We start from the raw sequence: 26,044 nt of genomic DNA, 5'->3' as shown, positions 1-26,044 counted from the left end.
TAACCGAAGTGGCATCACAGTATTTTAAAGATTTGTATCCATTCCCTTCGTATCACTATACCACAGCTTCATGGAATTTAGCAGAACATGCACAACAGTCCACAGCTCCAGGGTGTTCCTAACGATTAAAAAAAAATTACACATTGGCAAACATATTTGAAAACATAACAAAAGCTCTTTGTGCTATTTTACAGGAGAGCTAAAAAGGTCTCGAAGGAAAGTTTGTTTACAAGAATGCAGTTCTTCCATAAAACAAACTTTCTGTATAATGGAGACATTTTCCCCAGTGTAAAGAAAGCAGAGGTGTTGTGTGCTAATAGAAGGAAATGCATGCTAATGTAACTCCCTGCCTTCTTAAAAATTCTATACTCATGTCAACTCAATCCAATACTACAGTCCTATTGTCAGTACTTTTCTTCATAACCTAAAAGTTAATGTGCAGGTAGTAGCTGAGCCAGCCACACTGGAGGTGTTTCCAGACAGAGGCACTTCCAAATGACTCAGTAGGAGTCCACATGCTGACAGCTGCTAGTCCAAATAAACTAGCAGGATCAGTGTGGATGGCACAGTGGGAAATGGCTGCCCTTCAACTGTGTCAGCAGCAACTGTGGCTTTGAAATCCCATACTACATTGTATGTTACCTCCCCACACCACCCCCACTCCCTGTTCGTTGCAAAGGCAACTGCCTGGAAACACACAAGTTGGAATCCAAAGCCAGTTGAATTTGATGGTCCCACTTCCAAATATGTTAATGTTTGTAGATTGTACCTCTTGTAAGGATAAACATGGAAGCTGTCTCTGCCCAGTTTTCAGCAATTCCCTGTTCCCCTTTAGGTCTTTGCTCCACAGCCCACTCCTTTCAGGAGAGACTCCCAGCCTCCAGATCAGTGGTGTAGTGATACATTTTGAAGTGCAGGCGTTCATCATGACACTTCCCATGCCAGAGCCAAGTCCCCAAGAGAAGTCCAAAAACTCAGGCAATCGTATCAATCCATATCAATATACCAGCTTGAACAGTTTTCATCTCCACCAGGAGATTCAAGACCAAGCCACCCCAAAATACTTTTCACTACATCAGGGATAGTTCATGGCTTTATACTGTTGCTTGGAAAATCCATTTCCCCTCCAGCTACTGTGAGGATTGCAGCTAAACTCAGAAGGAATAAGGAAGTCTGAGAGAGTGGCAGATTCCCGGCTAATAAATAAAAAGTACAGACATGTCAGATCAATGAATCAAGGTAAGCTGGAGGTGGTCAAACATGAGATGGCAGGATTGAACATCGACATCTTGGGAATCAGCGAACTCAAATGGACAGGCATGGGCGAATTTAATTCAGGTGACTATCATATCTACTATTGTGGGCAAGAATCCCTTAGAAGAAATGGAGTAGCACTCATAGTCAACAAAAGGGTGGGAAAAGCAGTACTGGGGTACAATCTTAAAAATGATAGAATGATCTCAGTACGAATCCAAGGCAAACCATTCAACATCACAGTAATTCAAGTCTGTGCCCCAACCACTGAGGCCGAAGAAGCTGAGGTTGATCGGTTCTATGAAGACCTACAACACCTTCTAGAACTAACACCAAAAAAAGATGTCCTCTTCATCATAGGGGATTGGAATGCTAAAGTAGGAAGTCAAGAAATCACCGGGATAACAGGCAAGCATGGCCTTGGTGTACAAAATGAAGCAGGACAAAAGCTAATAGAGTTTTGCCAAGAGAACATGCTGATCATAGCAAACACTCTTTTCCAACAGCACAAGAGGCGACTCTACACATGGACATCACCAGATGGTCAATATCGAAATCAGATTGATTATGTCCTTTGCAGCCAAAGATGGAGAAGCTCCATACAGTCAGTAAAAACAAGACCTGGAGCTGACTGTGGCTCAGATCATGAGCTGCTTCTTGCAAAATTTCGGCTGAAATTGAAGAACGTCGGGAAAACCACTAAACCGTTCAGGTATGACCTAAATCATATCCCTGATGAATATACAGTGGAGGTGAGGAATAGATTTCAGGGATTAGACCTGATAGACAGAGTGCCTGAGGAACTATGGACGGAGGTCCGTAACATTGTTCAGGAGGCAGCAACGAAATCCATCCCAAAGAAAAAGAAATGCAAGAAAGCAAAGTGGCTGTCTGATGAGGCTTTACAAGTAGCTCACAAAAGAAGGGAAGCGAAAAGCAAGGGAGAAAGGGGAAGATATACCCAACTGAATGCAGAGTTCCAGAGAATAGCAAGGAGAGACAAGAAGGCCTTCTTAAATGAACAATGCAAAGAAATCGAGGAAAACAACAGAATGGGAAAGACTAGAGATCTCTTCAAGAAAATTGGAGATCTCAAGGGAACGTTTTGTGCAAAGACGGGCATGATAAAGGACAAAGAAGGCAGGGACCTAACAGAAGCAGATGAGATTAAGAAGAGGTGGCAAGAATACACAGAAGAACTATACAGGAAAGATCTGAATGTCCCTGATAGCCATGATAGTGCGGTCACTGAACTTGAGCCGGACATCCTCGAGAGTGAAGTCAAGTGGGCCTTAGGAAGCATTAGTAACAACAAAGCTAGCGGAGATGACAGTATTCCAGCCGAGCTATTTAAAATCCTAAAAGATGATGCTGTTAAAGTGCTGCATTCAATATGCCAACAAATCTGGAACACTCAACAGTGGCCACAAGACTGGAAAAGGTCAGTTTACATTCCAATTCCAAAGAAGGGCAACGCCAAAGAGTGTTCAAACTACCGCACAATTGCGCTCATTTCACATGCCAGCAAGGTGATGCTCAAAATCCTACAAGCTAGGCTTCAGCAGTATGCGAACCGAGAATTACCGGAAGTACAAGCTGGGTTTAGAAGAGGCAGAGGAACTAGAGATCAAATCGCCAACATTCGCTGCATCATGGAGAAAGCAAGAGAATTCCAGAAAAACGTCTATTTCTGCTTCATTGACTACGCTAAAGCCTTTGATTGTGTGGATCACAACAAACTGTGGCAAATTCTTAAAGTGATGGGAGTACCAGACCACCTTACCTGTCTCCTGAGAAACCTGTACGAGGGTCAAGAAGCAACAGTAAGAACCAGACATGGAACAACCGATTGGTTCAAAATTGGGAAAGGAGTACGACAAGGCTGCATATTGTCACCCTGCTTATTTAACTTATATGCAGAGTACATCATGAGAAATGCCGGGTTGGATGAATCAGAGGTCGGAATTAAGATTGCTGGGAGAATTATCAATAACCTCCGATATGCAGACGATACCACCCTAATGGCAGAAAGCGAAGAGGATCTCAAGAGCCTCTTGTTGAGGGTGAAAGAGGAGAGTGCAAAAGCTGGTTTGAAACTCAACATTAAAAAAACTAAGATCATGGCATCTGGCCCCATCACTTCCTGGCATATGGAAGGGGAAGAAATGGAAGCAGTGACAGATTTTACTTTCTTGGGTTCCAAGATCACCGCAGACGGTGACTGTAGCCATGAAATTAAAAGACGCTTGCTCCTTGGGAGGAAAGCTATGGCCAACCTAGACAGCATAGTAAGAAGCAGAGACATCACCTTGCCGACAAAGGTCCGTCTAATCAAAGCTATGGTTTTCCCAGTAGTAATGTATGGCTGTGAGAGCTGGACTATAAGGAAGGCTGAGCGCCGAAGAATTGATGCTTTCGAACTGTGGTGCTGGAGAAGACTCTTACGAGTGCCCTGGACTGCAAGGAGGTCCAATCAGTCCATCCTAAAGGAAATCAACCCTGAGTGCTCATTGGAAGGACAGATACTGAAGCTGAAGCTCCAATATTTTGGCCACCTAATGCAAAGAGAAAACTCCCTGGAAAAGACCCTGATGCTGGGAAAGACTGAAGGCAAAAGGAGAAGGGGACGGCAGAGGATGAGATGGCTAGATAGCATCACGGATGCAATGAATATGAACTTGAGCACGCTCCGGGAGAGAGCGCAGGACAGGAAGGCCTGGCGTGCTATGGTCCATGGGGTCACGAAGAGTCGGACACGACTGAACGACTGAACAACAACAACAACAACAACAACAGACACTTCACCCCTGTGAGCCCTGGCTTCACTACACCATAACTCAGGATAGGTTTTTTGAGTTGTGGGGGCTGCTGGGGGAGAAGGGGTGGAAAACTATCTTCTGGCCACCCCCTTCACCAGCACTTATCTGGATCAAACCCTATATCTTAGCAACGATAGCTCCTCCTGAGGCAGAACTTTTTACTTTATTTAATAGCACAATTCTATATATGCCTACTCACAACTAAGTCCCATTGACTTCAATGGAGCTTACCCCCAAGTAATTATACCCATTTACCTGGGAGTATGTCCCATTGGACTTATTCCCCAGTAGACATGTATAGAATTGCACTGTAAATCATTATGGATTGGATCCAATGCCATGTCCACCAGTGGAATGTAAACAACTGATGAACTGGATTTCCCCTTTCCCTGACACCCCACCCCCAAACACACACACACACACACACCTGCTCAAGAGGGTTGGGGGACCTTCATAGCAGATTTGGGGTGTGTGCAGGGGGCTGCAGCAGGGAGGAGAGCAAGGGAGATTCCTGCTGCATGAGCCCAAGTCTGCTCACATAATGCTGGATTTGACTGTATAGAAGGAATTCTAGAAAAGTTACAATTAGAAGGGACCGTTAATATATGTAATATAAATAAATGCACAGTATAATTACATTAATTTAAAATATTATCTAATATGCAATGGAAAAATGTGTAAAATCAACAGGAAAAGTATGTTTTAAAAACTCTTTACTTCTTAAGATACAGGAGACATACTCCAAATAAGAATGGTAATATCATCTACCAAATTGTTGAATTGACCCAAGTTACATTCCAGTCAAGAATGTTTTAAACAAACAATTGATACATTAGGTGACAAATTGATATAAAGAGTTCCCTAAAGTCAAGTGGCACAAAGTCAGCAAAAAGGAATGTATGACAAATTAAGTATCATTTATATACTGCCTCACATGAAAAAGAATGCAAAAATTATGACACACACCTAGTAGCAAAACTTTGGCAAAACAAGGTGTCGAACTAGATCTATAAAGGGAACAAAGAGTAAGCTGGCTTACTAAAGATAAGTACTTCACAACAATAAGCATTTTACGGTATAAAAATGCAGATGTGGAACAACACTGAAAGACTGACATGCTTCACATATATATCATCGCACACTAAGATATAATCTGTAATTTCTCCATTATGCCATGATAGGTTATTTCCTTGATCATTATGTATCATCAAACACATACACCACTACATTGATATATTTTTATGCAAATACCACATGTGAGATTTTAAAAACCATGAATAAAATGATAGCCTGCAATTAGCATGGTCTAAGTTTGGATTTTTAGGATAGATTTTTATATTCAAGTTCTTCTGCAAAATTAATGTTGATTACAAACACAGTATTTCAGGCAACTAATAACACAAAGCCATTGGAATCCTACAGAGATCAAAGGCCATCAACATAATACAGAACAATATGTAAAAGTTATATGAAATAAAATGTGCCTATAATGAGGAATGCAATGTGAATTATAAACATACTGTATGTGATAAGGTACCTATATCTAGGCAAAGGTACAGATAAACATGTTTGCAAATCTTTTGAACCCTATTTGAAAGTACAGAACTAGAGATACATTGGAGTTTAGTCCTATGAAGGTATGGGTTCTTACACAGCGTAAAGGGCAAGTGACATTTTTGTCTGGGAATGAGCAATTTAGCAAGACATCAAAGGCACAATCCTATGCATTTTTAGAAAGAAGAAAGTACTACAACTCCCAGCATTCCCCAGCCAGCATGGCTTTTTCTGTAACAAACTTTTTTCTTCCTGAAAATGCATAGGATTGCACCCTAACTAATGTTACGTAGAAACCCTTAACTAGTATTATATGTATACGAAGGTCATATGGTAGATATAGAAACATTTGTCTAGATCTTTGTGGGTAAAGATTTTCAATCAGGCTATAGCTGATGCATATTTCAAGAAGTGACTATATAAAAGCAAAAGACTTCATTGGGTGTTTTACAGATAAAATAGCTATATTGCTATTCTGCCTCAAACTCATGGGCAAAGTCTTGCTCTGAGCAGAAAATGACACTGTCACTAATGGTGCCATAAGTGATGAGTCAGAAGAATGGACTATAAACCATGTGAAATAGGTAAACATGTAAACTTAAGTTATATATTACATATCTATCCAGGATGCATTATTCTACATTTTTTTAAAAGCCAGACAATATAGTGTTAAATTGTGCTAAACGTTTAATATGGAATATTAAAATTGTGCTGAACATTTAATATGGAATATTATAATTATTATATGTTTTCCTGAATACATATCTTCTTGCTAGGAAAAAAGCCTTTGTGGATTGGCTATACTCATAACAAACTGAATGTAACTTCTGTTAACATGTTACTCATGATATAGGAGAAGGCAGGTTGGCTGGCTGGCTGGCAAGAGTATCTGAAGAAAGCAGTATATGCTCTACATCTGTTAGTAGCTAGTAAACCACATTGTGCATACTAGATTTCCAAACTGGTGGTGACACTGATGGCCTCTCCCAACCTTCAGGTTAAATAACTCTGAATATCCATGATGTAAGCATCAGTTATGGGTGGCACACCTATGAAAATACTTAACAAAGAAGCCATTCATCAGTTCCACAAATATACCTTGTTTTACAATGAAATCAGCAGTTTAATCCAAATGTTACACTCCCCTAGCTGTTGGTTTATGAAACAAGTGGGAGACAATTCTATTTTGATATCCTACTGCAATTCAAGAAAAACTTATACAAAAATAATTGGTGGAGAAGGCAGTTGAATTCTTGGATTATTGTTTACACAGACATGCTGTTACATAGTTGTTTTGAGATTAAGCTACTGCAATGTGTTGAAAGTGGGGCTGCCTTTGAAGATGGCTGACTGCAATCAGCCATTATGGACATATTACACCAATGCTTTGTGAATTGAACAGATCCATTTGTGAGTCCAGTTCAAAGTGTTGGTTTTGACATTTAAAGCACTTTGCAAGGTGTTTGAAGAACTGCCTATCAATACACATGCTGACCTACGTATATATTATAGCCTTCAACAGAGATTATTCTTTGGATGTCCCCCATAATCCATGATCCAGAAATTGGCTGTCAGGAAGAATCTGAGAAACCTTTTACAGTATTGGTACTCCCTTTATGGAATGGTCTCCTTGGGGAGGTTCACCTGGCACCAACCTTGATGTTGCTTTGGCAGCAGGCAAATACCTTTTTATTTTCCTAGGCTTAAAAATGATTATGATGATACTAGACTGCTGTCTTAGACCTGCTTATGTTAATATAGTTTGTATATTTTCATCATTTTAATTATATTCTATTTTTGCTTTATAAATCGCCCAGGAGCTTGGTTGAATGGTGGAATAAAAATATCTACATAAAACAAATATTTATTTTCCATCAGTGAATATCTGTGTTAACAAGAGGGAAGTTCTGTCTTACTATATTAAATAGAGAGCCTGTCTGCTGTTAATTAGATAAGACACTATCTTTCAATACATCCTTTACTTCTCCACCAAGGCCTGCTACCTCCTCCCAACTTGCAATTATTTCCCAATGTTTTCCACTGTGACATGATGGGAAGCAAATTAACATGAAGATAACCATATTAAACTCGACCCTGGAGGAGCTAGGGGTGGCAACGGCCGACAGGAAGCTCTGGCGTGAGCTGGTCCATGAAGTCACGAAGAGTTGGAAGCGACTGACCGAATAAACAACAACCATATTAAAGGCTATTTTCCCCAACTATAATGAGTTATTGGATAAAGGCTGGACGATTAATCTGAAATAGTGCTGAAAAAGTTAAAAGTTCTTTGCTTCTTTCTAAAGAATTTATGTGGAAATGCTCTGGAGGAGAAAATGACTGAAAATTTCTACCTACTTGAGAAGCAGGTTCATCTTGGAAGCAAATTTACCTGACTAGAAAGAGACAGACAGACATGGGTGTGTGCCAGAAAGACAGAGAAAAGGCACTGCTCACATGCACCCCTTGACAGATTGGTTCTGAGGGAATGCAGCTCTCAAGGGGGAAAACTCTCAGGGCTGGATCCAGATTTATGCTGAATCACCTCTGCTGGCAGAAATGGACTGCCGCACCCACTTCTTCCCTTGGCAGCCCATTCAGCCTCCTGAAAATCCTACACAGAGAGTCAGGAGATGCTGCTGAAAGGGGTGAGCTGTGGTGTGTGTGTGGGGAGGGGGGATCCCCAAAAATCAGGCAGAAGGGAGTTTTGCAAGCGGAGCCCTTCTTGCAGAAGACCCCCTTCTCCCACAGAAGGCAGATCCTGGATTCAACTGCTCCTCTAGAATGCTAGATAAATGTTTTAATGGCTGGGTGACCAGCCAGATGGGCGATTAATAAATTAAATAAATAAATAAATAGATTTAATAGTCAACATTGGTTAGTCTTTTCTTATATGAATAAGCTATATTTCCATTTTAAAAGACATGTACCCAGCAGCTATGATATAAGATTGATCTCTTGTGTGGTTTGTGGCTTCTTCCTCAGTTCCTGATTTACTGTTTTGGGGTTTAGTTTCCCATTGTGGTTATATAGCCATATTACTTGGTTTTCTTTTCTTTCTGGATTAAGTATTCCTCTATTCTATTAGAATTATGTATTTTGACATTAGTCCATTATCTCAACTATCCAAGGAGCCTCACGCTTATGAAGATTCTCCCATTCTCTTCTATATGGCAAATATTGCTCCATGCAAGCACTGGCAGTGGGTATAGTTTGTGTATATATGAAATATTTCTCTTCTCATAGAAAAGAGCAAAGGAGGTTCATTGGTCTGTGAGGCTCTAGACCTTGGCATTAGGACAGGGTGAGGTGAACATCCAGTAGCCTTTACCCCCCCCCCCTTTTTGCAGCCCCTGGCCTAATTCTTTTAAGCTATCTGAAAACAATCATGTCAGACCTGTAGCAAGAGAGGAAAAAAAGAGATGGAATGTTAGAAAAAGAAAGAAATGGAAAAAAAGAGGGTGGCAGAGAGAGAAGGGATGGCAGAAAGACAGAGAGAAAAGTAGTTGCCCCCACTCACATTTGGCTCTGGCCCTGCCCATCACTGGCATGCAGCCCCTGGCAGATTAGTCCAAAGGGCATGTGGCCCTTGACAGAAAAAAGGTTCCCCACCACCACGTTAGAATATAACTTGCTATTATCTGAATCTCCACTGATGGAAATCTCCTAATTATCCAGACTCACTAGGTTGCTTCCTGCTCATGTAATACTTGGGACTGATTATCATTTCACCTTTTGAACTTGCATAGGTGAATTAATCTAAGTATAAAAAGTACACTGAGAATCTGTCCTCAAAATAGCCCTTTATCTTTGGATGTTATGAAAAATGTGTTTCCAAAACCACTGGGATAACCTCACCACACAGACACACACACACACACACACACACTATGGGATAGCACATTGCTGTGTAAATGCAAGATTTGCATATAATTGGCAGCTGCTTTAACTGCAGATGGTGGGATAACCATAGCATCTCATGAACCATGGGTTATGGGTTCATTTGAATTGCATACACTGCAAGGCAAGACTGTCTCTAAGCGAGCTCAATTAATACTTAAAACTCATAACACTATAGATGAGGATCTATGCATGCTGAGTAGCCAAGATATCTGCTTATAACCTAGTACAGAGTTAATCCATATTGTAACACTACATCATTATGCATTATTTTAATTGGGTTATTTGGATTACTTCAATCGGTATCTGTTCCTTCTTGGTAAGGTGTCTTGAGTTTTCAGCCCTGAATCAAGCAACATTTGCATTGTGGCAGAAATTTTATACTGCCAGTTTATGTATGCGCTAAGTAATGGGCTCTAGGGCAATCTTTCAAAAACTTGGGTTCCCAGATGTTGTTGGACTGTGGGTGATGTGTGGCAGAAATCGAAGAAAAAGCCAATCATATCAGGGCTGCTGTTAGCTGATATTTTTTCTATATTGAGATTATATAAGATTTCTGATAAGTCAGTGTGTTTGTTTTGCCATTAACACATGGACTGGGAAGCCTGAGCACAGAAGTGTCTCAAATTATGTAGTTCACAGCAGTGATATAAAAACAGGAGGTTCACATATGCCTATGTTCTCTCAAAACTGGAAACTGAAAAAGTAATCTGTTCACAATGTCCTTAGGGAGGGAAAAAGGAAAAATAGAACAGTGCCAACAAGAGATGGTGGGCATTAACCCCTCCTTCGATACCAAATGTAATAAGAAAATGGAAAATATTAATGTATGTGTTTGAGCATATCATAGAGGTGGCAGTGGTATCATTGAAAATGTAGAAATTTGCTTCGGAGCACCTGTAAAAGAGGCCCTGTTCCCATCTGAGGAATCAGAATCCTTAATGAAAGAGTGGTAAAAGGTTAAATGTGTCACTCTTGGAAAACAGCTGGCTCAGGCCATTGGGATCCAACTGTAACTTTCGGCTGGCTTTCCTTCGTCTCCTTCCAATGGTCTGTTTAGTTCAGCCACCTGGTCCCCTAGTGACCTTTCTTCATCCTCTCTGCTGTGCTTACCCTCCAAAATTTCACCAAAAAATTAAATTAAAATGTATATAAGCGATTAATAAATCCATAGTGGTATGGCAATAAGCAAGCCAGTTCCATTCCATCGGTACCCAGTTCCTAAAATGGAAGAAACTCTTCCTCCTAATCTCGGATGATGTGTAGATACGTAAATAGTGGTGAACGAATGCACTCTGCACATGTTCAGAGACAATATTTGCTTTATCATCACTTCACATATTCCAGGACTAAGCCAAAGATAGGCATTGTGGTGTCTGAGGCAGAAAATCCAAGTGCTACTTCCCATAGTAGTAAAACTGTAATAATAAACAAAATAATTGGTAATTTGTTGCTTTTTGAACTCCAAAATCAGCTGCTTGTTCTTCTTACCCCTGCAGGGCTATATCCTGGCCTTGAAAATAAGCTTCTTAATGCTGGCTCAAAATTTTAAGCCCGACTCCTCTAACTTCCACTTCTGACCACCCTAGCAGCATATTGATGTGTAAGATAGACCCATTTGTGTTGCTGCACACATCTCCCTCTTAAAAAAAATTGGCTGTAAGTTGCCGCGAGGACTTGAAAAGCAGGATATAGAATCCGAAGACGAATAAAATACATCATCCCCACCCCCAGTCAACACCCAAGAGACACAGTGGCGCAACTCAATTTTCCGAAACTGATGCGCGGAGTGATTTTTGCCAGCCATACAGATGCAGCTGATAGGAAAGTTGCAGGACTACCAGATTTATCCACCTCCCCCCGCCCTCGCACTAGCCACACACCGACACCACCAGTTCACGTTGCTTTCCATAGGCACGACGGCGGCTGTGGGAAGGGGCTGGAGTCAGAGGACGGCGCTGAGGCACTCGTGCTTGGGTGTGCGCGGGAGATGCGCATCCTTCAGCAGCCGGGAGGGAGGAGGCTGGGCCTGACGCGCGCTGCCTGCGTGGCTTGAATAGGAACACTGTTGGAGGGAGGGACGGAGGGAGATAATGGAGGCGCTCCTGGCGAGCCGGCAGGGAGAAACTGGAGAAAGACGGTAGTCTTGTCGGGCCGGAGAGGAGGCGGCGTGAAAAGGGCTCCCTGCCCCCATCGCTCCCTCGCGCACCCGGCCGGCAGGCGCCGGGGAGGAGGAGCCGCAGCCCGGCGGCGGGGGCTCCGCGCTGTGGGGCGGGAGGAAGGCAGAGACGAGGCCTGGAGGCGGGGCAGGCTGCGTGAGTGGCCGGAACGCGGCTGCTTCGTCGTCTTCGTCGCCGCCGCGGCGTGTAAACAGATCCGGGGCCTCCACGTGACCGCCCGAAGTACCTGTGCGAGGCGCCGTGCGGGCTTGCGTTGTCGCCGGCGGGCAGCAGGAGGGGCCGCGGCCGCCGCTTGGCTCGGGACGACAAAGCCGAGAGGGAGAGGGAGAAGCGCGCGCGCCGCAGAGCGCCGCGGCGGCGGCGGCGGCCGTTGTGGCGACTGACGCTTCTCTCGCGCCTGAGCCTGCCCCCTCATCCCTTCCCCTCGCATCCCGCCCGGCCCCGCCGGCAGCGCATCCTTCCCTTTCCCGCCCGCCGCTAAAATGGCTGATGCTGGGCAGTGACGGCGTGGCCCCGGGCAACGGCGGCCGCGGGTGGGGAAGAGCCCCCGTCCGGCGCGGCAGTCGTGACTGAGGGAAGTGCGGAGGCCACCATGAGCACCTTCGCCTTGGAGGAGACGTTGGAGGCTGACTGGGTGGCCGTGAGGCCTCACGCCTTCCACGAGCGGGAGAAGCACAAGTTCGTCTTCATCGTGGCCTGGAACGAGATCGAGAGCAAGTTCGCCATCACCTGCCACAACCGGACGGCGCAGAGGCAGCGCAGCGGCTCCCGGGAGCTCCGCCGCCGTGGCGGCGCCGGCAGCGGCAGTCCCGGGGGAAGCGAGCAGCGAGCTGCCTCCACCAAGGCGGCCCGGAGCCCCACCGTGCGCCGGAGCCCGGCCTGGAGCGCCGCCGAGCCTGGGCAAGCCAGGAGCTCGCCGGTGTCGCCTGCCCGGGCCGAGTCGCTACCGAGGAGCCCCGGCGGCCGAGTGGCTGAGGCGCCGCAGAGGAGCCCGGCCAGGGCAAGGAGCAGTCAGGCCCAGAGGCCTCCTGCTGCTCCGAAGGCGTCGCTCAGCCCCGCGGCCTGTGCGGCCGAGGAGATCGAGGTTCTGGAGTTGGGGAAGGACGAGCCTGAGGGTGGCGCCGCTTTCCTCCTGCCGTCTCCTTTCGCCGGGCCTCAAGCCGCCGAGCCGCCCTCCGCGGCCTCTTCGGAGCCAGACTCGTCGTCTGGGGAGGAGTGCAGCTGGGCCGGCCTCTTCTCCTTCCAGGACCTGCGGGCCGTGCACCAGCAGCTGTGCTCGGTGAATTCCGAGCTGGAGCCCTGCTTGCCAGTCCTCCCCGAGGAGCCGTCGGGCATGTGGACGGTACTATTCGGGGCTCCGGAGCTATCCGAGCAGGAGATGGACGCGCTGTGCTGCCAGCTGCAGGTTTACCTGGGCCACTGCCTCGACACTTGCGGGTGGAAAATCCTCTCCCAGGTGCTCTTCACCGAAACGGACGACCCGGAGGAGTATTACGAGAGTCTGAGTGAGCTGCGGCAGAAGGGCTACGAGGAAGTGTTGCAGCGAGCCCGCAAGCGCATCCAGGAGGTGAGGGAGGCCCCCAGTGCAGATAAAAGAAAAGGAAAAACCTTTCACCGTGCTGGTAGTCGTCGTCCCTTCAGCACTACACTAGCACCCCGATCCTGTGCATGCTTACTTGGAAGTAAGTTCTAGTGAGTTCAGTGTGACTTACTCTCAAGATAAGTTTTCACAGGATTTCAGCTTCAGTTCCTCCTCTCTTACTGTCTATATTTTCTCAAGTAAAGTATTTCTCTTCAGAGGAAATAAAAATTTGGAGTTGTGCAGCCCTATGCATTTTTAAAATCAGATGTATTCCCAAGGAAACTTGTGAGGGATCTAGATTTCTGGATCCAGGGCTCTTTTGTGTACTAGTATTTCCAAACTTAGCACTGATGAGGCTTTTAAAGGAAGAACTGCATGTTTCTGTTTTAACAGCGCAAAAGAAAAGTGACTGGATGTAGTCAAGTTTGATCTTACACTGGGTATGTTTGCTAAGTGTGCTGCTGGGCACTGTTCTTAAGAGGAGGAAATGGACTGTAGTAAAATTAATGAAAGCTGAAGTGTCCAGGAGAGATTCTGACATCAGAAGCCAATATTTTTCCTCCACCAGATCAGCTCTTTGTTTATGGTTGGTGGTAGACACAGCATATGGAGAACATTGGGCAGGAGTATGGGTGTCAGAGGCATCTGTTTGCAATAGAAACTGGATTTCTTTAGATACTTCTTTTTAAGATTAAATCCTATTCTCTCTGAAGTTAATTAAAATAGTAATTAGTGGTTGGTATGAAGTAGGATGTTCCAACATTGTCAGTTTTGGAGCTGAGGGCCAGAATTTTATCCAAACCATTTAGATTCAGACTTTGGTTTTTGTTACCTTTGTGTGTGTGTGTGAATACCTCAGAGTCCATGTTCTGACTTTTGTAGAATAAAGAGTGTGGTGGTGAGAAAAACCATGTCATCCACTCATTTCCCAAGTATCTAATGGTTCTTAGTTGTCAGCTCAACATGCTCCTCACATTAAACTTTGCAGCACAAGATGAATGTTTGTTAAACTATAGGTTCCAACAAGGCCATGTTTGGCTTGAATTAGATGTAATTCCTTGAGCCATTGGCTGTTCCAGAGTTGTCCTGCTGATTATCTGCATTTACTGTACAGAGGCATTGGTCGAAAATGCTAATTGGACTAGTTTTAGGAAAGCTGGAATATAAATAGTTAAAATAATACAAAAAGATCCATGGTTACCATTTGTTTGTATATGTATCAGCAGTGAAGGCTGCTAACTTTAGTGAATATCTGTTATATTTGTGATGTAGTGTAGATTACAATCAGTACCATATTGAAGTTGATTTTACATACAGTTAATTTGGAAATTATTGACACAGAACCTATGAATGGTCAATACTTAACAGATTTTTTTTATCATAATACAAGTGTGTGTGTGTGTGAGAGAGAGAGAGAGAGAGAGAAAGTATAAGAAACATTAGTCTTGAACTTGGCTACCACATTTTTTTTCTTTTTCTCTTTCTCCTTACCACCTTCCCTATTCTGTCTAGCACGAAAGGTGACAGATGAACCAAATTTTCACATTTTTTTTTGGTTTGGGGATCATGCTCAACGCTACAGATTTGCAAAATGGTTTCGACATATATGTGCTCTTTTGGAATTAGTAAATGCCCAACTTCACTTCTTTCAGAGCTGGGAAAATCCCTTTTCTCTCGTTGCCCAGATGCCTAAAAATATGATACTGGCAGCTAGGAATGATACATTTTTGAAGCCCCTGGTGACAAATGAGCAAGCCATACCTTTGCATCCTCAGGAAAATTCCGGTTACTGTGATATAGTTTTGAGGTATACAGGCATAGAGAAAGAGAAAATGTGGAATGGATTTATGAACAGATGAGATGCTAACAACCAAAAGTAAATAGGGGGTAAAAACAACTGAAGGCAACCTCCCATCAAATGAAGAACCTCCTAAAACGGAGTGAGGTAACCCACAGTGCGGACATAATCCAATTGGAAGGGTATTATTTGTAACGGCAGTGAGCCTTCTCATCCTATGGTGGTTGAATTAATGAATTACTTTCCAATAAAGATTAATTCATATCTGATGTCACTATCTCTCTTAGTTCATGCTATGTAAACTGACCCGGCTGTCTTTAATCAAAAGGTGCTTCTTATTTAAGAAAAGAGAACATTTAGGGAGCTTGCTTTCTTTCCTCTGGCTCTCAGGTTTCTACTGTCTGTTACTTGCTGGATAGTGACTTTCTTTGAAACAAGCAGCTCATATCTCACTTGGCTAAGTTATTCCATGATAATGGAAGAACAGATGATAGGCATTTAATATTAATGCGTAATTCTGATGCAGTGGTTTTCCACACTTCAGGATGGGACTCAGTTCTCTTCCTGAAATGTGAACCTACCAAACTCATATGTTTCATATATATTTTCTTTCACATTACTTTTGCCATCTGTACTTGAAAGTTGCTTTCAAGAGGGTAGAGATACAGGTGAAGATACTGGATTCTAATAATTGTGCAATTAAAAACCCTACTAGAGGAAATGTTGTCTCAAAGGGGACCTGTAAAGTTGACATAGTTCTAAAATATCTGTTATTAGCGTAAAATAAATGCAGTTTTATTTCTTATACTAAAATTATTTCTAATTGACAGATTCTGCTGTATGACTCAACTTTTTTGAATGAGGCGAGAGGGGAGGCAAGCTGGACAACAAGATTCATTTTATTTATTGTTTTTGAGCATTAACACTGTCAATCTTTTGTTTTTATTTGGTTAATATATTATCTAATTGAATTTTGCAACATTTAATAATTATTCTCATCAGTACTGAACCTAAATTCTGTGCTAAATTCTGACTCTTTCTAAACTTCTGCAGTAATTTTAATGAGATACTGTACTAGAATCCAAATTGCAAAGAAGATTGTGATCAAAAGAAATATGAGAATTTTTTTGCCCATTAACAATTTTGATGTTTTCTGGAAATAATAGTCTGAACTAAAATTAAATGAACATCTTGTTTGACAGGTGCTTTTGTGCTGCAGTGCTGTAATTCTAAATGTTCTTAAGTAAATAATTGAAAATGGTGAAAACAGAAGAATAAGGACAATACAATTTGTACTAAAAGGAGGCAATCTTTCCCCATCCTGCTCCTTAAATGAAACATCTCTGTGACTTTTTATTGTCACATAGACTTTATCCCTTCCATTGTGTTCATTGATGCTGGTTTTCTGACCTCTATTCCTCATTCTACTTTTCTTAAAAACTGTATTTTATACATTGCCAGTTAACATTTTGAATTGTAAAAACAAACTGAAAAAATATCTTTCCATTTCCAGTTTTTACCTACTTCTGAAAGATACTGGGCCAAAAGGAATTTTCTGCTTTCTAACATGCAGCTTGATACACAAACAAACTAGCAATGTCAGAGTATTTGATTAGAGATGACTGATGGCAAGTTGCATGGGTTTAACTGATGGCTAACCCAATGCAGTGCCCCCAAGCAGGGTATTTCACAGAAGAGGGAAAATGTTGCATTGCTGTTGATGGCACTGAATTTTGATGTGCCAATCCCACTGATATCAGCTTAAATTTTGGTACTCAGATTTAACTGTGTATATATATCACAGATTGAAGATAATAGGAAAGAAGCACAAGAAAAAGTTTATTTTAAATTTTATGCATAGTTGCTTAAGGAACTATACGTCGATGCATAATAGGGAAATATTTTCGCTGGTTCAGGTTTCCTGAATTGATTTTGTACTTTAGAGGATCTGGGACTGTATGTTAATGGGAGTTCTGGCTTGCTTCCTTTAATTTGCCTTCTTATTTCCAAGGAATGTAGAGCTTTTATTTCTTGACTAATGTCAAAATAATTGGGCAATATTGTAAGCAAGGATCCTCGGTGCATATTGTATAGTAAGTCAGACATCTATGTGTGGTCCACACTTATAGGCCACTAGATTGCTTAAGCCATTTTATCAATCGTATTTGCCTCTGCGGAGAATTTTAGATGTTTATATATGTTTTTCATGCAACTATAGCAAGAAGATTATATAAAGTGTAACACATTCTATTTTTATATAGCCGGAAATGAGTGGCTATTTGCAAGACAGCTAAAAAGAAAGAGTAGTCTCATTCCAACTTCACTTGTTATTGCAGTGTTACAGTTTCTGTCTCCAATTAGACTAGAGACCAATTACAGAAAGCAAGAAAAGTTGTAAAAAATATAGAAATAGGGTTTTGCTGAAAAACTACTTGTTTTGTGAGGAGCAGTGCCATGAGACCAGGGGTCCTCAAATTGCAGAAAAGTCACAATACCTTCGTAAGAGGATAGGGCCATGCCTCAGAGAAAAAGCACGTGCTTTGTGTGCAGAATGTCCTTGCTTTGTTCCTTAGGATCTCTAGGTAAAAAATCTTAAGACAGTAGGGCTGGGAAAGACCATTGCCTAAAACCCTGTTGTGCAGCTACCAGTGATATTAGATAATACCAGGCTAGATGATCTGATTCAATAGGCCAGCCTTAGTTTGTGATCCATAGTTTTGGATAAAAAGGTAAATAATGGCTTGTTGCAAACAAGGATAGGAAATTATTAATCATTGTGCACAAGAAGAGGAGGAGGGAATGAGTAAGCCTGATATGTCTGATTCTTCCGTACATTAGTCAGCGACGTAATAAGTGCAGGGTAGTCATTTTATTCTATACAACAACCTTTGCACTTTATTATTTTATTAAAGGATCAGTGTTTTTATGGGGTATTAATGATTGCACCCACACTTCATGCTTCTGCTCCATTAAGCCCAGGGATAGGAGTGAATGTTTTAGGCCTTATTTCTTATAACTTGTGCCCGTCCCAAATGTTCCAAAATAGAGGCTAGCTTGTAGTTTCTGCTCCAAAGCACTGGTTGTATTTTATCAGTCCTAGAGACTGGTGGCATCCTAATGCTAGTGTGTGCTCTCAAAGTCCAACTCCTCTAACTTCACTCTGATCGCTCGCTCTCTGGAAGCTTGCTTGCTTCTGTAGTCCCTAGACCAGCTGGAGCAGTTTCCTCTGCTCTGCTCGGCTGGGAGGTGGGAAACAGATTGAAGGGGTAGGAGTGCAGGGTGAGGTTGACAGAGATAGGGAATATCTAAACACCTTAAATGAGTTCAAGTACCCAGGTCCAGATGAATTGCATCCTAGGGTATTGAAGGGGGTATAGGAAATGCTGGCAAATGCGCGATAGTGAGATAGGGAGTGTAGGTACTGCCAACAAAACCACTATTTCGCTCTAATACTTTACTTTAAAAAAGAAGTTAGAGGCTGCCTAGAGCACTCCTATACTTCGTAGGCTTGGTCACCAGACTTTAGTGGTAGGCAAGGTGAAGGAAATGCCATGAGGTAGCTCAGAATTCTGGTGACCAGCCATGAAATGGCGGCAACGTCGGGGAAACACAGGCGGGGAAAACATTGGGGAAATACTCCTTGACTGGGTCAGTGAGGTAATGCCCAGGTGAAAGACACACCCCTGGGCAGGGAAATCATGCCGGAGCAATTGCGGAGGGTGGTGCACACCACAACAGAAGCATAGACAAGCTGAATTAAAGAAAACAACTGGACTAAAAGTAGTCTCAGAAGAACCATTTTTTCAGCGTGAAACTACGGGGTGGCTGTGAGATGGCCATGATGTCACATGCCCCGAACGAGCTCTGAACACAGCAACCCTGCAGTACATCGCTCATGGAGACACCCCCCAAGTCTGTTCTTATGATGTTCTTAAAAAATATCCTTCATGTTTTCAAATAACTGACATTCCTTTTTTCTATGGATTTTCTTGGGAGTTGGTTTCAAAATTTTATACTTCTAAAAGATAAGAGGTTTCCTAAAATAGCTAAAGTTACTAATATAGTACAAAGCTATATGCCTTGTACCTAGTGTCTTTTTAATTTAAACATTTGTCTTCCTATACTTGTAAACTGCTTCAAGGTATTCATAGAATAGACTTATATTCTTTCAGTCTCCTTTTTACTCAGCTAAACACAGCTAGCTCTTTTCATAGCTCCCCATAATCCACCATTTCAGTGGTTGTGATTGCTAGGGGTTTTCCAAGAGTTCATCAACCTGTGCTGACATACCAGCTTGGATTTGGGCATAGGGAAGCCTGTTATACCCAGGGCCAGCATCAAGGGTTGGTGTGGTTGGACACCTACCAAGGGGCCACACCCCAGCAGGGGTGCTACTGACAAGAGCCCCCTGGACCTGCTGTTCCTCTTCACCATTGCAGCCTGTTTCTTACCCTCCTTTTGCTCTGGCTCAAGCAGAGTAGTGGTGTAAAGGAGGAGCAGTGGATGCCACTGCCTATTAGCTCACTGGCACTCTGTCTGGCAAGCAAGCAGGTAGCAGCAATGATGAAGAAGAGGATAAGGAGCTGGCAACAGTGCTGATAAGAAGTTAGACTCACTGAAGGAGGAGGCTCCACCGAGGGTGTCTTGCCCAAGAGCCCTCCAAAACCTGCAGCCAGCACTGTTACACTGCCTCCCTGCACCCTAAAGGAGAGAACCCTCCATCCTGTGTATGTATGTGTTTTTGAGTGTGTGTGAGTGTGAGAGTGGTGATGTGCCCTATATGTGCATAGGTGTAGTGGTGGTGGTGTCCTTGGTTGGGAAATAGGACAGTAAGCTAGGGATTGATGTTGTTCATACATCCCTACTATATAAGTCTTAAGTATATGTGACCTCCACATCTTTATATAGAGAAGTGTCTTATTTATTTTGTCAAAAAATATTGACTGCCATTTCAAAAATCCTTCCCAAGATACGTACAACAAAATATCTAAAACCAATGAAATCTCAACCATGGGCAACCTGACCCTGCCAGCTGTATTTCTCCTGTGGCTTTTAATGATGTTAACAACGCAAGTCATAATTCTGAAATATTCAGGTTTATTACTGCAAGTCTTTTTTTTAATACTTGGGCACTATTTTCATACGTTAGTATTAACTCCCCATATACTTTTTTTTAGTTCAGGCGAAGTCTTAAGAAAAGAGTCAGGGACTGGGTTTAGATGTCATGATAACCCATGATGGGTTAAATAAGCCACGAAGGCTTATTTAACCCATCATTGGTTATTGTGTCATCTTTCAATAATTTTTTAATCCACGATGGCATATTTGGCTGAAATAACTCTGATAACACACGGTTTGCAATAAGCGTTATTTAACCTACCATGGGTTATTGTGTCATCTGGCGTTCACTGTGGCTTATTCCGATCGCCTACAGAGTCATCTGTAAAGAGCAGCCAAAACTGCTGCAGCTGCTCTGCTCCACCCTGCAGAGCCCTTTTTCTGAGATCTTGACAAGCAAGGACAACCACAACAACAACAAACACAGCCTTCCCTGATACAGTTGCAAAATGACAGCTTTCCCCTAATACAATGACAGCTTCGTGCTGTCGTGCTACCCTGCTATGGCAAAGTTACATAATGACAGGCTTCCCTGATCGCTACTTTGAAACTGCGCAACTTGGGAAATAGGGGAATAGGGAAAGAACTGCTCCCTTTTCCATGAAGAAGTGCAGTTCTGCAATTATCCACTACAGTATCTGAAGGCTCCCCATGAAGGCACCCCACCTGTGCAATTTTGCCCCATTCCAACAAACTGTCAGGGAGTTATAGCTCCTATCCCCTTTTTCTGTTATGTGCACTTTTCCATGAAGAGGCAAAATAGCTCAGTTATCCAATACAGTATCTGAAAGCTCCTGATGAGGGCACCCCACCTGTGCAATCTCGTGCCATTCCCTCAAACTGTCTAGGAGCTAGAGCTCTCACCCCCTTTTTCATGTTGTGGCCAGCCCTCCCTGATTGCATGATCCTGCAGCTGTGAAGTAACAGAATGACAGCCTCCCCTGCTGACAATGCCAGCCTTCCCAGATTGCACTGTACAGCCACAGCGAAGTTACACGGTTACAGACTTTCCTGATTGCCATTGTGAAAATGCACAAATGTGCATTTGTGTAAAAGAAAAAGTAGAGGAAAACCCTGTTCACAATTCTGAAAATGTGCAAATCTGGAAATGAGCAAAAGTGCAAAAGAAAAATAAAAAATAAAGAGGAAGAGCAATGGCTGGGGGGAAAATACACAATTGAGGTTTTTGCAGGAGTGTCAGGTTCCTCTTGACTAGGGGAGGCTGCCTATGAACTTTTCTCCTGGTCTTGCAAACCCCCAAGGTGTTACAGCTGCCTTCCCCTTTTTGGTGCACCTGGGATTTTCCCTCCTCTGGGGTAATTGCACAGGTGCATCCCGACTAGGAGAGGCTGTTTGTGAAGTTTGGTCCTGATCCTGCAAACTTCCAAGGGTTTATTTGTGCTACCCTTTTTTGGGTGTACACTGGGATTTCGCTCCTTGTAGCCCCTACTTTGATGTAATGAATGGGTGAAACAGCACCACTGCTTGGGCAGGAGGACTGCAGCAGGACAAGGGGAGGGTCAGATGGGTACAGTAGCTTAATAAGCTATGCACAGTAGTTTATTAGCCCAGTTGTGTGGTGGGGCATCATGGAGTATTGAAAAAATAAGCTACTGTGAGTAGCTTACTAAGCCATCATGGTTTAAAGTGACATCCAAACATGGCCAGAAAGTGGCAGTTGTACAATTCTTTAGCACATTTGTAACCTAAGTGAATACCAGTGATACTTTTCCCTACTAAACTTTACGGGATGCTAGTGCCAAATGTGTTATTTCTTAAACAAATTGATACAGGGATTTCCCTGCTTCTCCTGAAAAGAAGTCCACATACAGACTGCAAAGGAAACCATGCTGTGCATGTTTTCTATAAATAATAACATGGTTTGGATACTTAGTATTTCACCATTTACTACCTCTAGAAGAAAAGAAAGGAAAGCATCATTTCTTAAAGTGATAAAACCTTTCACATTTAACTTGGATGCTTCATGAGATTTTAGATAAGGCATCATTCACTGCTGCCCACCTGACAATTTATGCAGTATTCTCTAGGAATAAAAGTTTGTTCTGTAAAGAAAGCATATTCATAAAGGGCATTTGAAACCAACTGTCTGGAATAGTAAAATTAATCTGGCAATGATGTATAGGAGTAGGGAGATAAAAGCTTAGACTAACTTTATAATTCTGCTATAAAAAAGATATCCATCCTGTATTGGACACAGTGTATCCAAATTACCCTCAAGCGATGTCTGTTAAATGTTTTCTTGAAATCCTCCAAGGGAGGGGATTCCACGACTTCCCAAGACTACTTGTAGTATTCATGTACTGCTGTTCTGCTTAGGAAGCACACATACTACACGTATGTTTCAAGCCCTGAGTGAAAGATGTCTCATCAAATACTTTATTAGAAAGGGAGAAATCAGTCTGTTTCCCGCCTCCCAGCTGAGCAGAGCAGAGCAGAGCAAGCTGCTCCAGCTGGTCCAGGGACTACAGAAGCAGGCAAGCTCCCAGAGAGCGAGCGAACAGAGCGAGCGAACAGGGGGAGCAAACAGGAGTTGGCCAGGGGAGTTGCAGTGGTTGAAGAGACAAAGGAGACAGAGGCTAAGAGGTAAGTGGGTTGCAGGAAGCCCAGGGCGCTGCCCTTTATCCTTCTGACTGGCTGTGAGCTCACCAGGAGCTTCTGAGAGCTCCAACTGAATTGGAGGGGTGTGGCCTGAGTACTCCCAGCAGCTGACTGGGCGGGAAGCTTCAGTCTGTTTCCCGCCTCCCAGCTGAGCAGAGCAGAGCAGAGCAAGCTGCTCCAGCTGGTCCAGGGACTACAGAAGCAGGCAAGCTCCCAGAGAGCGAGCGAACAGAGCGAGCGAACAGGGGGAGCAAACAGGAGTTGGCCAGGGGAGTTGCAGTGGTTGAAGAGACAAAGGAGACAGAGGCTAAGAGGTAAGTGGGTTGCAGGAAGCCCAGGGCGCTGCCCTTTATCCTTCTGACTGGCTGTGAGCTCACCAGGAGCTTCTGAGAGCTCCAACTGAATTGGAGGGGTGTGGCCTGAGTACTCCCAGCAGCTGACTGGGCGGGAAGCTTCAGTCTGTTTCCCGCCTCCCAGCTGAGCAGAGCAGAGCAAGCTGCTCCAGCTGGTCCAGGGACTACAGAAGCAGGCAAGCTCCCAGAGAGAGAGCGAACAGGGGGAGCAAACAGGAGTTGGCCAGGGGAGTTCGGCAGGGGAGGTCAAGGGGGAGGCCCCTAACATTTTTTTTTTAACTAACTTTTTCCCATTTATTTGTCTTGTAACACACACTTCCACACCAGTGGGACTCTGCTTTTAACCTCTACTGAGTAGAGGAGCAGGCACAGGCTAGTCTAGAACAATCACAAAGCTAGACACAAAAAGGGAAAAGGGGCTATGGAAGGACAAGACTCTCCAGTGGTGGTGACCTGCAAGGTGTGTGCCATGTTTGTTTTCTTGCCTGAGAACAACATGGCCTACACCTGCAACAAGTGCAAGTTGATCACGCTGCTGGAGGAAAAAGTAAGTGGACTGGAGCGGCGACTGTCAACCCTCCGGGGAATAAGAGAACACGAAGAGTTCTTGGACAGAATGGGGGAACTACAGCAGCAAAGGGCAGACCAGAAGCTTGAAGAGCAACAGCAAGATGAGGCAGAAGTGGGAAATGCTGAGGAGAAGAAAAATGGAGTAGAGGATACTCCTTGGAAAACGGTGACAGTTAGGAGAAGAAGAACTAGACGCCACTCTGCACCAGTGGAAGCGGTGGAGCTGTGGAACCGATTCCAGGTACTTGCAGATGAGACTGGAGGACAGCCTGCAGAGGAAGAATCACAGGGGAACCTGCATGAGAGTGAGCAAGAGGCTAAAGGTCAGTCAAACAGAGGCGATGAAACCCAGGCCTACAAGAAGAAGAAGAGAAGAGTGGTAGTAGTGGGAGACTCCTTGCTGCGTGGGATCGAGACCCAAGTATGTCGCGAAGACCCGTGGACTCACCAGGTATGTTGTCTCCCGGGAGGACAGATTAGAGACGTGACTGAAAGGTTGCCTGCACTCATAAAGCCCACTGACAGGTATCCCTTTCTTCTCATCCATGTGGGAACAAATGATACCGCCAAGCGGAGCTACGAAGAGATCACGTCAGACTTTGAAGCTTTGGGAAGGAAACTCAAGAACTTTGGGGCCCAGATAGTTTTCTCATCCATCCTTCCAGTAGTTAGAAGAGGGATAGAAAGGGAACGAAAAATACTCCGGGTGAACGACTGGCTACGAAGGTGGTGCCGACGAGAGAGATTTGGATTCTGGGACCACGGGCTATACTTCCTGGAAGATGGGCTGTTGGCTAGGGATGGGTTGCACCTCACAAAGGCTGGGAAGAATGTGTTTGGCCACAGCATGAAGAACTTCATCAGGAGGGCTTTAAACAATCCTACGGGGAAGGGAGATGTAATGTTGGGGGTAACAATGGACGTAGGCGCATGCACTGCAATGGAGAGAACAGCGCTGATAGCGCCCAATAATAGTCTTCAGACACATGTAGGAAGAAAGCCAGACTATGAAGCACATGGTCTTCGATGTCTATATACTAATGCCCAGAGTATGGGAAACAAACAGAACGAACTTGAACTCTTAATACAGGAGGGAAATTATGACTTGATAGGTATAACTGAGACTTGGTGGGATGACTCTCATGACTGGAATACAGCAGTTGAAGGATATAACTTGTTCAAAAAGAACAGGAGGAACAGAAAGGGAGGCGGGGTTGCACTGTATGTGAAAAATACATATCTCTGCACAGAAATACAGGAGGAGGAGCTTGGTAGCCCGATCGAGAGCATCTGGGTTGAAATAAATGGAGCAAAGAATAAAAGGAACCTGGTGGTCGGAGTCTACTACCGGCCACCCAATCAAGGAGAAGCCAAGGATGAAACTTTTGAAAAGCAAATAGCCAATGTTTTAAGGAAGCATGATGTAGTAGTAATGGGGGACTTCAATTTCCCCGATATTTGTTGGGAGACAAATTCTGCAAAACATGGCCCCTCCAGGAAATTCCTGACTTGTGTGGCGGATAACTTCCTCCTACAGAAAGTAGAGGAAGGAACTAGAGGATCGGCTATCCTTGACTTGATCCTAACCAACAGAGATGACTTAGTGGATAAAGTAGCAGTTAAAGGAACTCTGGGGGAAAGTGACCATGTTGTACTTGAGTTCTTGGTTCTAAGGGAAGCAAAAGCCGAGTGTACTCAAACGCGTACCCTGGATTTTAGGAAAGCTGATTTTCATAAACTCAGAACAATGATCAGTAAGGTCCCATGGCAAACAATGCTAGAGAGAAAAGGAGTCCAAGATGGGTGGGAACTTTTAAAAAAGGAAATTCTCAAGGCACAATCACAAACAATTCCAACAAGAAGAAAAGGTGGAAGACAACAGAAGAAGCCAATGTGGCTTCACAAAAAGCTTAGGGATGACCTGAAAACAAAAAAGGACACATATAGGAAGTGGAAAGAAGGCCAAGTAACAAAGGAAGAGTACAGGCAGGTAGCACAGAATTGCAGGGATGGCGTCAGGAAGGCTAAAGCGGAGAACGAGGTGAGGTTAGCGAGGGATGCTAAAAACAACAAAAAGGCTTTCTTCAGCTACGTGCATAGTAAAAGGCAGAGGAAAGAAATGGTTGTTCAGCTATTAAATAAGGATGGCAAAATGATAACAGATGACAAAGAAAAGGCAGAAGTGCTCAATTCCTACTTTGGCTCAGTCTTCTCCCAAAAGAGGGTCTATGACCCCCCTGGCAAAGGCGAAGTACAGGCTGAAGGGGCAGGATTGCAGCTTGAGATCGACAGGCATATGG

At 43.7% G+C, this 26,044-nt stretch overlaps 1 protein-coding gene across 3 annotated transcripts in view; it reads left to right on the top strand.

Moving 5' to 3' along the window:
* Positions 1 to 6,739: 6,739 nt before the first annotated feature.
* Positions 6,740 to 26,044, top strand: part of JMY (junction mediating and regulatory protein, p53 cofactor) — an 84,469-nt gene continuing 65,164 nt past the window's right edge. For all 3 annotated transcript variants that reach the window (XR_014787620.1, XM_084833393.1, XM_084833392.1), the window contains exon 1: positions 6,740 to 13,271. Coding sequence is in view for 2 of the 3 variants with exons in the window: in XM_084833393.1 (XP_084689519.1) it covers positions 12,297 to 13,271 (975 nt within the window). In the remaining variant the exon portion in view is untranslated. The remainder of the gene's footprint in view (positions 13,272 to 26,044) is intronic.

Source organism: Heloderma suspectum, chromosome 2 (genome assembly GCF_057233095.1).
Source record: "Heloderma suspectum isolate Gila_16-S chromosome 2, 16-S_ref, whole genome shotgun sequence".
NCBI lineage: Eukaryota > Metazoa > Chordata > Lepidosauria > Squamata > Helodermatidae > Heloderma > Heloderma suspectum.
The sequence above is the reverse complement of the archived record's forward strand: the minus strand, read 5'-3'. Positions and strand labels throughout refer to the sequence as shown.